At 37.5% G+C, this 12,779-nt stretch overlaps 1 protein-coding gene across 6 annotated transcripts in view; it reads right to left on the bottom strand.

Moving 5' to 3' along the window:
• Nucleotides 1-12,779, bottom strand: part of ATXN7L1 (ataxin 7 like 1) — a 110,257-nt gene that overhangs the window by 14,798 nt on the left and 82,680 nt on the right. For all 6 annotated transcript variants that reach the window (XM_063155515.1, XM_063155514.1, XM_063155516.1 and 3 more), the window contains 4 exons: nt 9,693-9,976; nt 4,787-4,869; nt 3,678-3,934; nt 910-1,102 (listed from right to left, as the gene is read on the bottom strand). In XM_063155515.1, the coding sequence (XP_063011585.1) occupies nt 910-1,102; nt 3,678-3,934; nt 4,787-4,869; nt 9,693-9,976 (817 nt within the window). The remainder of the gene's footprint in view (nt 1-909; nt 1,103-3,677; nt 3,935-4,786; nt 4,870-9,692; nt 9,977-12,779) is intronic.

Below are 12,779 nucleotides of genomic sequence, written 5' to 3'. Positions count from 1 at the left end.
CACAGTATTATGTGGACTACAGTAATTCACATTTTCTCTGTAAGAACCAAATACAAGATTTTGTCTGACAGTCATTTAATGTTTGGGTCATGGTGTCTGACAGTAACAAGGTCTCCTTTGCTCTAGGGAATACAAACAATGCTACCAGTTATCACAATGTTTGTTTTATTCTGCATATCATATGGAAAACACGTAAATGTATTCCTTGGCTCAATTTTTATGAGAAACAGCTTCTAAGAATTTCAAGAGTTCTCCCACTGCTTCTTGGTTTGAACAGTGTAAACAAATTCACACTGCAGAGATAATACCACAAAGCAGCTTTTACTACTTACAATGAAATTTCTCACTAACACAGGAGAAAGACAAAACCAGCTGCTCAAACACATACTTGCGCCACCACCAGAGCCTTTCCATTTTGAGATAAATGAAGCAATAGTTTCTAAATCCACATACACTCACATAAATGACATTTAATTACTGCTTTAAACCAGACTACAAAACTCAATGGAGCACTGTACTAGCCTTCTGCCACCAACTGCAAGGTACAGTTTTGTAGGAACTGCAACCAAGAGAATATCTGCTTATGTCACATTTAAAGCAATGCAGCTTTCCTCAGTTTAGCAGAACTACACCCAATTTGAGGTCTACTGAGAGGACAATCTAAAAAGAGAAATTCTGATTTTCTGCTGTCCATCCTGTCCTACATCAATGTATCATGTGTACTGACCAGTGGTCTCCTCCTACCTTATCCCATCCTTACCCTTTTCTGTTAAACGTATTTTTTCTCTTTAGAACAGTTTTCAGAATGTAAGGTTTTCATTCCTTACCCTCTTATTAAATTACTTATTTGTTCTCCTCTCCCTAATTATGCAAGAACAAAGGCAAGGCATGCCAGAGACTGACACATACCCCAAGAGGTCTGGGATGGTGTCCAGAAAAGTGACAGTCTAATTTCTCAGATTCTTCAGCTCCATCCGCTTCTCCTTCATCACTGGACAATCTGCTTGTGACGTCTCCTCCCATGGAAGGCAGTGGCAGCTCTGGAACATACCCACTGTGGTTTGAAGAACTGGTGCTGTTTATGCTATTTGCAGATGAAGGTCTAGAAGGAGAATATACACATTTAAATCATCACTGTTCAAAGGCTCTATAAACCTACCTGCTGACATCAAGCATCAAAGCAAATGATGCCAGAAATAATCAATGTAAACAAGGGCAGTAAAAGAACTGAATAGCTGACATTTCATCTTGTCAGAAATGTACTGTGGGGTTGTGTCCTGGTTTGAAAAGGAATTGAGGTTTTTGGGAGGCTGTGGTCAGACCAATAGGTGCTCAGATTTTAATATTGGCACCTGGTGTGGCCACTGAGGACATGGACATGCCTCTGAGAACACAGGGGGTTAAAAGCAGAGAACTCCCAGGGGAAAACACAGGAGATCTCAACTGTGTTTCCAGAGGAAGCCTATTGTACAAGAGGGACTCCTCTCCTCTTGAACTGAGAATTGATTATCTAGAGGGTGTTGATGGACTGAGAGTTGGTGATCTGAGGGGTGGTAAGTGAATTGAGAATCCAAGGTTTTGTACTACTTTGATGTATTGGAAATTTGGTGGGGGGGGAGAAATGTTTTTGGAATGTTTTCATTCTGAGTTCTGTGTGTGTTTCTTTTTATATATAGTTGTAGGTTAATAAAGTTTTTCTTCTTTATTCCTAAGTTGGAGCCTGCTTTGCTCTATTCCTGGTCACATCTCACAGCAGACACCAGGGAGAATGTATTTTCATGGGGGCACTGGCATTGTGCCAGCGTCAAACCATGACAGGTTGTCACCAAGTTTGTGTAAACAAAAGCACGCTTCTATTGCTTGAAATTTTCAATTTGTCATGAAGTTGGATTTCAGATCATGAGAGACAAAGTATATTTAAAACACAAATAAAAATCAGGTATAAAAAAAGTCTTCTTACACTGAACCATTACTCTGCTATTTGATTAATCCCAAGGGTCCAATTACAAAAATCCTACTAAAATCAGTGTACTAAATATAAGAGTGTTTAGCTGACTCCCTCTACAGGTAGATTACTGAGAGCAGTAACAGGGAGAGCTCCTCACAGCATGTAGATTTTCTTTACCTTTGTCTAAAATGCAACAAAACAAAGAAGGAATATCTTTGCACCACAGGGTATGATGGTGCCTTGCCTTTCAAAGGTGGTTTGAAAACAGATTAGATTAGAAGTGGGGGTGGAAAGGCTTCTCAATTACAGTCTGTACAACCAAGTATGTATTGAGAGCTCTGAGGCTGAGGAGATGTCCACAGTGGGCCAAATCTGTAGATGATCTTCTTCAGCCTCATGAGTTCCTGCTCTCAGGACAGAGCAGCCCCCAAGCAGCAGCAGCAGCAGCAGCAGCAGAGCCCCAGGCTCACTGGCCAACACAGAGGCCACAAGGCTTCCATGGCTGCTCTGAAACGGGCAGGACAGCCCAACAGAGGCACTGCAGCAGAAACAGAAATGCAGACTACACACACAGTGTCTGACTGCTAAAATCCTCCTCTTCCTCGAGTACTGCTACCTCTGCAGTTTCTGCAGCTGACTCTCATGGAATTGCACTCCAGTTTTGCTACTTTGACTGTTACACCTACTGAACCCCATTTCTACCTGTCTGACTGTGCTGCTCTCTGTGTAAGGTCACTGCTTTTACAAGAATTAGGCAGAGAAGCAACAATTCATCTGTGGGTATTCTTTCACTGTCTTTTCACTCAAACCCTGCAAGGCCCATCTCTGCCACTGCAGGAATGAAACTGCATTCAGGCTTGGTGGCCACAGAGAAAGCATTGGAAACATCTGTCTGACACAGCAAATATAAGAAATATCTCTTTGATACTTCATAAGGACTATCATAGTAGGAAATAGGGACTATCGTAGTAGGACAGTCCCAAAATGAGCACCCAGTCTTCACGAAGGTTTTTGCAAAGAAATGAATGATGAAAAAATATGAAGATCAAAAAAGCCAACTAATTTAGCCCTATGCACTCCAGCCAAAATTAGTACCAAAAAAATCCCACAAATAAACAAAACATATGGGAAGTTTTCAGAGGATAATTAGAATTCAATAGATCAAATACCTCACACTGTTTTTTGCAAAAGGATGCCTTCAGAAGTTTTCATTGTCCTTCTGAAGAACGTTTTTGTCCTTTCTAAGAAAAATCTTCAAAACAAGGGAAGACATACTATGGATAGTTTCATATCAGTAGCTTTAAATCAACACTAAATTACACTGTAATGGGAAAAGTATTTCTGGAGAAAAATTCTATATAAATGTACAGAATTTTACCACTAATACCTACACTGACTCATGTAAACAGACTTTTCTTCTCAGTTGTGACCAAATGAATTGAATATAATCTTTCCTAATTATAACTACCATTTTAGTGAAAAAATGCAGCTAGTCTGAGATTCTGAGCCAAGGGTGGACACTATTCCTTTCCTCATTCCCAATTAGATCACAGGCTACCATGGACAGAGTTCAGCTAACATAAGCTAGCAGAAATTCTTATATTAGTATGTTTTATTGTATAATAACCTAAAGAAGTATTAAATACTTATAAAATGAGCTGTATGAACATCTAAGAAATTTCTTACAGCACCTTCAGAATGCAACATTCCACAGTGGAAAACTGCTTACCTTGGAAGTACAGAATTTGGTGGTCTAGATTTTGCAGGAGATGTTACTTTAGATTCTTGCCCAGAGTTCACTGAGGATCCTGACAGAGAGTCTTGTGCTGGTGTGGGCTGGCTCTGATAGCTTTCCCTTGCAGATGGTGGATGCTCTTTGTCTTTTGCAACTTCTTTTTCCCTGGATCGAGCTTTGTGTTCAGCTAGAAGGATGTCAAACTGTTTTTTACGGCCTGGAACTGCTCGTCGATGATTAAGTGAATGAGTCTAAAAATAGGGTGGTTAAAAAGCATTTGTGTGTGCATGACATTGTTTATGAGTCCTCTACACTTCTGATACAGCACTACTCTTAAAAGATAAAATCTACTTCAAACAACTTTAGCCACAGTTATGGAAATAAAGCTGCTATTCCACATTATCTTTGATAACTTATAAAGTCATTCTTAAGAAATGCCAACATCAAGGCTAAAATTACTTTTTGCAACAATTTTTATATAATAGAGACTATTGACTTACCTTTTTCAAGATGGAAAATAGAATTGCAGTAATTTAAAGATATTAAGAAAATCATTGTAGCTTTTAACTTACAATGAAAAACTGATTTCATTGGATTGAAAAACATGAATAGATTTTAAAGCAAATTTAGCTGATGATCTCTACTGACAGGCAGCACATACACATACAAATGTTCATTAGAAATGTCTCACATTGCAGCTACTTTTTGATGCAGGAGTTATTACTATCACAAGGGCAGCCTCCAAGTAATTTATTATACAAAAATATGGTAATTTTTTTACTAAAAAGTGACTATACTTTAACATTGTTGCACACATGAACCAAAAAAGAAGCATTTAAAATAACACTTGGGCTTCTACATGAAACGTTAATGCTTTTTGCATAATAAAATGACATGAAAAAAATCTTTTTAGAAATATCAGTGGAATAATGCAGATGCTCTGATTCAAAGAAACAGAATTACACAAAAGAATTACCTGAAGACAGCGCCTGAATACCATACCCATTGTCTGTAAGACAGGAGCAGGTATGACCTCTCAAACTACTGTGGTAGGATTTAAACTATAACAAAGCATCTGATATTTTATCTTCTAAGAAAAATACCTTGCAGGTGAGTGATCTTGTGCAAGGTTTCTTTGTTTCAGGATCCAGTACTCCACAGTGCTTATTTGGGTCAAATTCTCTTTCTGTTTAGTGGGAGAATGGGAAATGAGAAAAAAAAAATAGATTATTATAGAAGTTGTAACTAGAGCAGCTTATAATTTTTGCCTGTCAGAATTTGGTTTAATCAGGCTCAACCTGAACCACTGACCCCAACCCCAGCATCCCATAACAGTGCTATGTGCATCACTCATAGAGTTGTGTATTTTTTTGCCCTTGCATGTTTAAAACCATTTAGAGCAGGATTTCAGCCAAAGACTTCATGGAAATTAGTCTGCTTACAGTGGAGTGGCCCAAACAAAGGACCAAGCCAATTCCCTGTGACTTCAGTTCCCTCTCTGACTCTGCCTGCCTCTGAGGCTATAAAATACAGCATTTGCAGCTCTGGCTCCAGAGCTGGGCTAAGACACAAATGGTACCACAAGTGCTTTAAACAACATTTCTCTGACATACTTAGAAACTCTAGAAAACAATCCATAGTTGATTACTGGAGGCATTTTAAAAATAAAATTTATCTAAATCTGTCCCCTAAATCTTTATAAAAATCACATGTATGTTAGTTTTTACTTCCCCATGTGAAGGGAGAGATGGAATTTAAAGTTTGCAGAGATTATGAGAAAAGGCATTTACATGAGTTCTACTCATGATTAACATTAAAAGGGCATTAATATTTAATATGCTGTATCTGTAGATTTAATTTCATTAATAATTTACTATTTCTATACCACAGATAGCATCACTTCCCTTAGGTTATGTGAATATAATTTTAGGGTTTGCATTAAAAATTGTAACAAAACTATGGACACGCACTTTTTAGTTTATGCCATCAAAATCCTTTACTTTTACCTTCACAGACCTTGACAAATCACGGTGTAATTGGCAGATAGGTTTGCTTTTGTTTGGTAGGGGAATACAAGCTCTTTGCCAAATCCTGTTTTAACTATACAGTGGTGTTACATTCAGATACAATAAACATCCTGTACTCAAATACAACATTTAATCAGAGGATTTAAAAATTCTTTTAAACAAACAAATGGGAGCTAAGAGGAAACCAGTGATTCACAGCTGTGTTACAATGCTATGACAGCACTACAGCAAGGAGAACAGCTGGAATAAGAAAAGTAAGGAGAAGTAGCTTATGTTGGACAGCAACTAGCCTCCAGATAGCACAATTTCTAGCAGTTTTATGTATTCTGCTATCTAGACTTAAAAAGGCTTATGCAAACATTCAATGGTTATATTATTAACCTATTAGCAGAACCATACAAAAAAGGGAGCTGGGAAAAGACAGCTGGCATAGTTTTTTATTTGTGAAATCTAGAAAGGAACTGAAATATGTTATAGGCAGTTGTAGTTCCTTTGGCATTTACAACACAACAGAAACACAAAAATAGCAGTGTGTGACTCAATATAATAACTATTTTTTTCTACTTAATAGAAGAAAACACATGTTCATGAACTAAAGGAGCTAGCTGCTCCTGGTGTTTGAGTGTAAGATGTTCCCATTACAGTTTCCTGAATGACCCACCTAAAACCTTCAATGCAAACTGAAAAACACAAACTAAGGAGACAAAATGGACTAATAAATATGCCTTCAAATGAAAAGTCCTGAAGACAATTATAAGGCTATGGAATGTGTTCTGAAAGTTACCAAGCAAGGACTGTTTTGGACCAACAGGGAAACACTTAAAAAATTAAAAGTGGTCCAGATTGGTACTTGTCAGTAAGTGGCCCAACTGACTAAGACTTGTAGGACTGATTATAGCAAAGTCAGTTATTAGGAAAACATATACAGATAAAAATCAACATAAGGAGTTGTAAGAGGAAAGAGTGGAAGTCTCTGCCATTGACTGAACAACAAAATAATATTGTTTCCCTGAGAAACAGAAAATACTGAACAAACAGGAAACCACTTCTCCTGGCTGAAGCATTTATGGCTGCTCTGGAGAATCCATGAGCATCTAATTGCCAGCTACAGCCACGCCTGGTTTGGGCAACACACTACAGGAAACTTACCACCTTCTTATCAGTAACAAAATGCAGCTTCTGCCCACTGTTAGGAAACGTGGAGTGTGGCAAGGCCCAGAGCCCTGTGCAAAGGCACAGCTTGAGGAAGCTGCTTTTCTGGAATGGATTCCACTTCTTCACGTTCAGTGGACAAAGTGAAGAACATTTGTTATAACCTCACCAAGAGAAGAGCAAGGGCCAAGACTGAACTGTCAGAAACTTCTGTTTGCAACAGAACAGTTTTTTCTTGGCATACACTGGGCATCTGCATTCTTTAACATCACCCCAAAGAGAACAAGAACTAAGGAAGATTTAGGGAAAAAAAAAATTTTTTTTGCAGTTGCTACTAGGAAACACTGATCCAATTATGCTGGGCAGCTACAGACTGTCTTTTGTGGTTCCACAAGCTGTTTCCTCTCTCTCAACAAGGACAGTGCTCCTGAAAAGAGGGCAGGTTCATTCATCACACAAACAACCACCAGCTCTCAGCAAAGAAAAAAACCAACTTCTATCACAGTCAGGGAAATGGTGTGAGAGACAGTAGAGGTTGCTAAAAAGGGAAGGAAACAGATGCAAACTGGCCAAACTTATTAGGGAGCTTCAAAAATTAACGTCTGTACAGCTCAAGGGCAGCAGACTGAGGGAAACCTAAATCCCTTGGCTGCAGTTTCATCCTTTTCATGTGAAATGAATGAAATTATGGGATAACTTAAATAATCATCTCATTGACCTTCCAAGATCTTTTTATCAGCCTTTGCACAGTCCTGTATAATAATGGAGAGAAATACATCACAGTGACACACAATCTACAGGCAATTCATCTCCAGGGCTCTCAGGACTTCTATGAATTGAATAATCCCTAAATTATTGCATTGCTGCATCAATACTCAAGGCAGTAGGAGTAAGACTGAACAGATCACAAATCTGATCATGACAGAAAAGCTGTAAAAAAAAAGTCTCAGTTCTGTGTATTTGTTAACCATATAGAAGTAAACACATGCCTACCCAGGTGCTCAATCAGTCCTGTGCAGAAATTTCCACCGTGTTCCCTAGCCTAGAAGACACTGCAAGCCAGAGCTTAGAGAAAGAACAGTGCCAGAGCCACCTACACTGTAAAGCCAGCAAGCTGTAGGAAGGCCCTACAGAACTGATTCTCCTTTATGAACACATTTCTGCAAGCACTTGCACAAAAATGTACAAATATCACCCGCAGCCCTGCAGTGGTAAGTGGCGACATGAGGAAAACCACTAACAGTTTAAATTGCTCAAGAAGGAATTTTGAATTGATTAACTTAATTAGTTAAATTTCGCATCTAACCCATTATGGGTTAAAAGGAAGCAATATTCTAAATTAACTGTAAAATATAGAGAGTTTTTATTAGAATAATATACTGGATCTCAAAAAGTGAAATATAAGGGTTAAAGCCTAATCTTAAGCTACCCTCTTGTAACATTTTTTCATGTTGTGAAAAGCTATAAATGAACAATGGTTGTGTTTTCTTATATGCCACCTTCAACTAGTTAAGAAAGCAATAAGTGTACTGAATCCTTTCAGGCAATGGCATTGTTCCATGCCCCACACAGCCCTAGCAAACACCTCACACTGGTCTGAAATCCAGCCAAGGTAGCAGTACCATAGGCTAACTGCCAAATCTGAGAAAATGAACAAAATAAACCTGATATTCAGGCAAAAATTAGGACACACTCATTAACTGGAAATGAAAGCATTTATCTTGTACAACTTATATTGGTTCATAACTAGTGCACATTTAGAAATCACGTGAACTAACTTGGTGCCAAAGTGACGATCTAATGCGGATCATGCTGCCATTAGCAAAATTAGCCTTTCAGTACACACAAGAAGTTCCTGCCCCAGTCACAAAGTACTGCCAGCTGATGAATAGACCCTGCACAGCTTCTTCAGCTGTAAATTTGAGTCAGTTACTTTTGCTTTAAAAAAACATTAAAATAAGAACCCTCATAACACTTTTTTTTCCCTTCATTCAGAGCAAAAATCTGTTTTCAGCTTTCAGGGCTAAATTCTCTCCTTGCTGCCCAGCAGCTGACATGGGTCACCTCTAGGGAACTCCACCGAAAATAATTCTTCCTCCCAGTGGACAGCAACCTTTCTAACAGAGCCTCTGCCCTCCCACAGTGTGGTGTTCTGTGCTTTGGTAGCAGGTTTCAACAGGGACCCATATCCTCAAAACTACCCTGCCTAAGGCCATCCAGGGCATTTCCCATTTAATATCATTTTCTCAACTCCACTGTCCTGTCTTCCTGGGTAAGATAAAGATCCTCACGCTAGAAACATTGCCATTCATATGGGAATTGCAGAGGGAGGGGGCTGAACGGAAATGATGGCTTTTAACACTTCCCCAGCATTTCCCATATCTCCTTAAGAATTTCCTCATATCTAAAACTAAAAAAATGAGTTTTTAAAAAAATAATTACTTGGAGGATAAACCAATGTCTTAAACCTGTTCAACTTGATCATGACTAAATTAAAGTCACCCAACCAAGGCACATTTCCCTTTGTTGTAAACAGACTCAAATCCCATAATGGCTTAAAGAAGTTTTCTGCCTTTCTGTTTTAATGAATTTACTTCCTTAAAAATTTATTTGGCCTGTTGACCAGTAATTTCAAGCTAAACAGAATGTGTACTTTAAAAATACTTTACACATGCTAAGAGTGTGAAAGCCTTCATTTTCATACATGCAACCCAGCGTCTTAGAGCAAAAAAATCAAACCAAACCCAGCATTTTATTAGCTGCATTATGAGCTATAGAAGCATGAACAAAGAAAAACAGACTGCCACAAAAGGTGAATGACATCACGTACCTGAAAGTCTTTTGTAAGGCTTGTTACTGCTTTTAGTGCCATTTTGGTGTTTCTTGTCTATTGATGGAGCTACAATTCCTTTGCCGTTCAGAATCTTTTCTGGTGATGGTGGCACTGACTTGGATGTCAAACCAGATTTAACCAAAGTTGGAGCAGGTATGGTGGATGAAGAAGTTGAGGAGGAAGTGATGGTGGTAGTGGTTGCAGAATTCATTTTAACATTGGCACCATCTGCCTTCACTAGGTTAGGAATTTTCTCTAGACTGACTACTGGAACAGGAACACTGCAAGATCAAAGGAAAATATTCATGTGGTATTTTCTGCACCAAAGATTTACAGTTACTTAATCCCTTTCCACAGATACAAAAATTTCAATGCAAGTGACACAGCATCTTAAGACCAGACTAAAATGAAATACTTGGTACCAGTATTGACTATTTTTGTTCAATCAAGCATTCACAAAGCCAGGAATCTGTAAAGCCCAGCAATGAAGAGAATTATGAAAATGAACCTCTGTATTTTTTTTAAGATCCAATCCCCTACTCTTCACAAGCAAAATCAGTATTTGGGACCAAGCAGAACATACTCCTTACAAATACAGTCTCATGCCTTTAACACAAGCACATACCAGATATGTGTATGCTGTACTAAACTCACCATGATAATGAAGCAGTTTGCTAATAATATTAATATTTTTAAACAAACACAAAAATAATTCATTTGCTCAGATGTGTCTAAATGACATACAAGTTCTGGAAACAAGGAGAAAAGAGATTTTAAGCATAGAAATATTAACAGCTGTCCCTTTAAAAGTATTAAAATCCTTGGTGACTTGAGCAATACTACAATGTATTTTAATAAAATCTTAGGGACTTAAAAATAAAAATTCTCAATATAGTTATTAACTTAGTTGGCCCTTTTCAGAGTAAAGTTTGCAGTAACTAACTTACTCTAACTTAACTACCACCATTGCATATTTGTGACACCAATAAATGCTACCTTCTCAATTTGCCAGCAAAACAGATTGAGACAAATTATTTTCAGCTGCAACAGTATTTTAACATTTCTATCTCCACGAGGAAATATCCAGTGATATTATCTGCTCAACAACTCCAAAACTGGATATCTTGTGACCACCCGTTAATATATAAATTATATACCCTTCCCTACTGAAACAAACCCAAATAAAAGATATAACATAATGCATGTATGGTTAGGGAAATCCCCCCATTCACAGCTCACACAATTTCAGTCTCTTGTGTCTGAAAAATGGCACCTTTGCTGCACCTTTCTACAGAAGGAATGTTTACAGGTGTGCACTTTTCACAATCAGAAAAAGATGACTTTGAGATGGCATTCTCCATGGGACACACTTTAGAAACATCAATGCAGGGTCCAAATAACTCAGCTCTTGACTTTCCTGAGCTCCTACAAACCTCTGCTTCTCTGTAGCTGCTGAACATGATAAACCTTACTCTAAGAGTATTTTAACATAGGAAAATATACCAGCAATTATATAAACAATAAGTATACACAACTGTGAGGAAGATTTAGACACCAAGACATCTTCTGGAGCTGAAATTAAATTATATAAAACTCCTGTGTCCTGTGGTACTATAAATGTAGCAGTTAGTCAGAATACAGATGCAACTACAGTAATGTGTAGAGCACTGGCCAGTAATTAAGCAAAAAATGTACCTTATTCACAAAATCAGAAATGAATGCAAACATGTAGCTATTGAAAGGGAGGGTTTGATTCTCTCCTTTTTTAAACTGCTCTGAATTTATTAAATGGCAGGCAAAAATTTTAACACCTCAGCAAAGGAATTATTTTGGTTTTGTCCTTAAACAGATGGCAATTACATTATCTGAAAATAGGAGAATTTTACAATAAGTAGTTTTACTATACATAAACTATATAAAAACATATGAGCAAATCTTCATGCCCAGTTTCTTAGAACTATCTTAATTCAATATACTGAAATTCAGTGAAAAAAAATTAACTCTATGATCTGGTTTAATGGTGAAATATTGTTAATACAAATGGACAGGGTTTCTCTGTTTTGCAGTGTTCAGAATCTCAGATCCTAGGGCACATATGGTTGGATCACTGTGATAATGAAAAATGCCCATGGGAGGGAATATTTTTGCTTCATTTTGTTACAGATCAACAAGTCAGCCTTCATTATGCATTTCATTGTAGTGTAGAAGAAAAAATAAAAATATTCCTGATGCCTTAGTTTTAGCTTTCATATTTTTTAGATTCTGTACTTCCTTAGTGTGTGACTCTGAACTTCATAATAAGCAATAGCAAGTTCTCTTCACAGTTTAATTAGACAAAACAATCCTTTTCTAGCCTGAGAACCAAGGACATCATTGCAGCTTTAGGCCCAAAAAGTATAAAAACCAGCAAACTGGGGAGAGAAATCTGGGGGGATGGGAGTGCATAACCTGAAGCTGTAATTGGACAATTGAGCTCAATATGTAAATAGACCAAAACTTCTAGAAGTGTGAAAACTCGTGACCGTTGCCCATTTTGGGTGTAGCCTTGGCTGGGTTTTTGTACTGCCCAGGGTGTATCCTCTGAAGGCCCTTCAATAAATACCTACTTTATTCCTTTAACTCTGCCTAGCCTCTTCAGGCATCCCTCCACTACCTGTGGGTATACACATTCTATAGGATTTCTGGCACTCTATAGTAAATTATTTATGATTTCAGAAGCTACAGATTATAATTTCTCTCTCTTTTACTGCATTGAACGGTGAGGACCTCTAGTTTAGACTTAGCACAACATACAAAGAGTAATTTATTACCTAATGGCAAATTGGAAGGTCCACAGGACCAGTGACTGGAATAAACTATTAAGGTCTTAAAAAGTAAATAAATCACAAATGTTCATATTTATATTTGGTAGTTAGAAATAATTCTTTTCCCAAACAGAGTTTTTGAGTAAAAAATTGAGGGTTTATTTCAAAATTTTTTAGAAAAAGAAAAAAAAACCAGGTTTTTAGTTTTATTTACTGTATTTTAAAAGGAGTTTTCTAACAATAAGATTGTTTTGATTTTTTTAAAAGACAGCTGTTGAAG

Source organism: Melospiza melodia, chromosome 4 (genome assembly GCF_035770615.1).
Source record: "Melospiza melodia melodia isolate bMelMel2 chromosome 4, bMelMel2.pri, whole genome shotgun sequence".
NCBI lineage: Eukaryota > Metazoa > Chordata > Aves > Passeriformes > Passerellidae > Melospiza > Melospiza melodia.
Note: the sequence above shows the minus strand (reverse complement) of the source record. Positions and strands in the feature narration are given on the sequence as shown.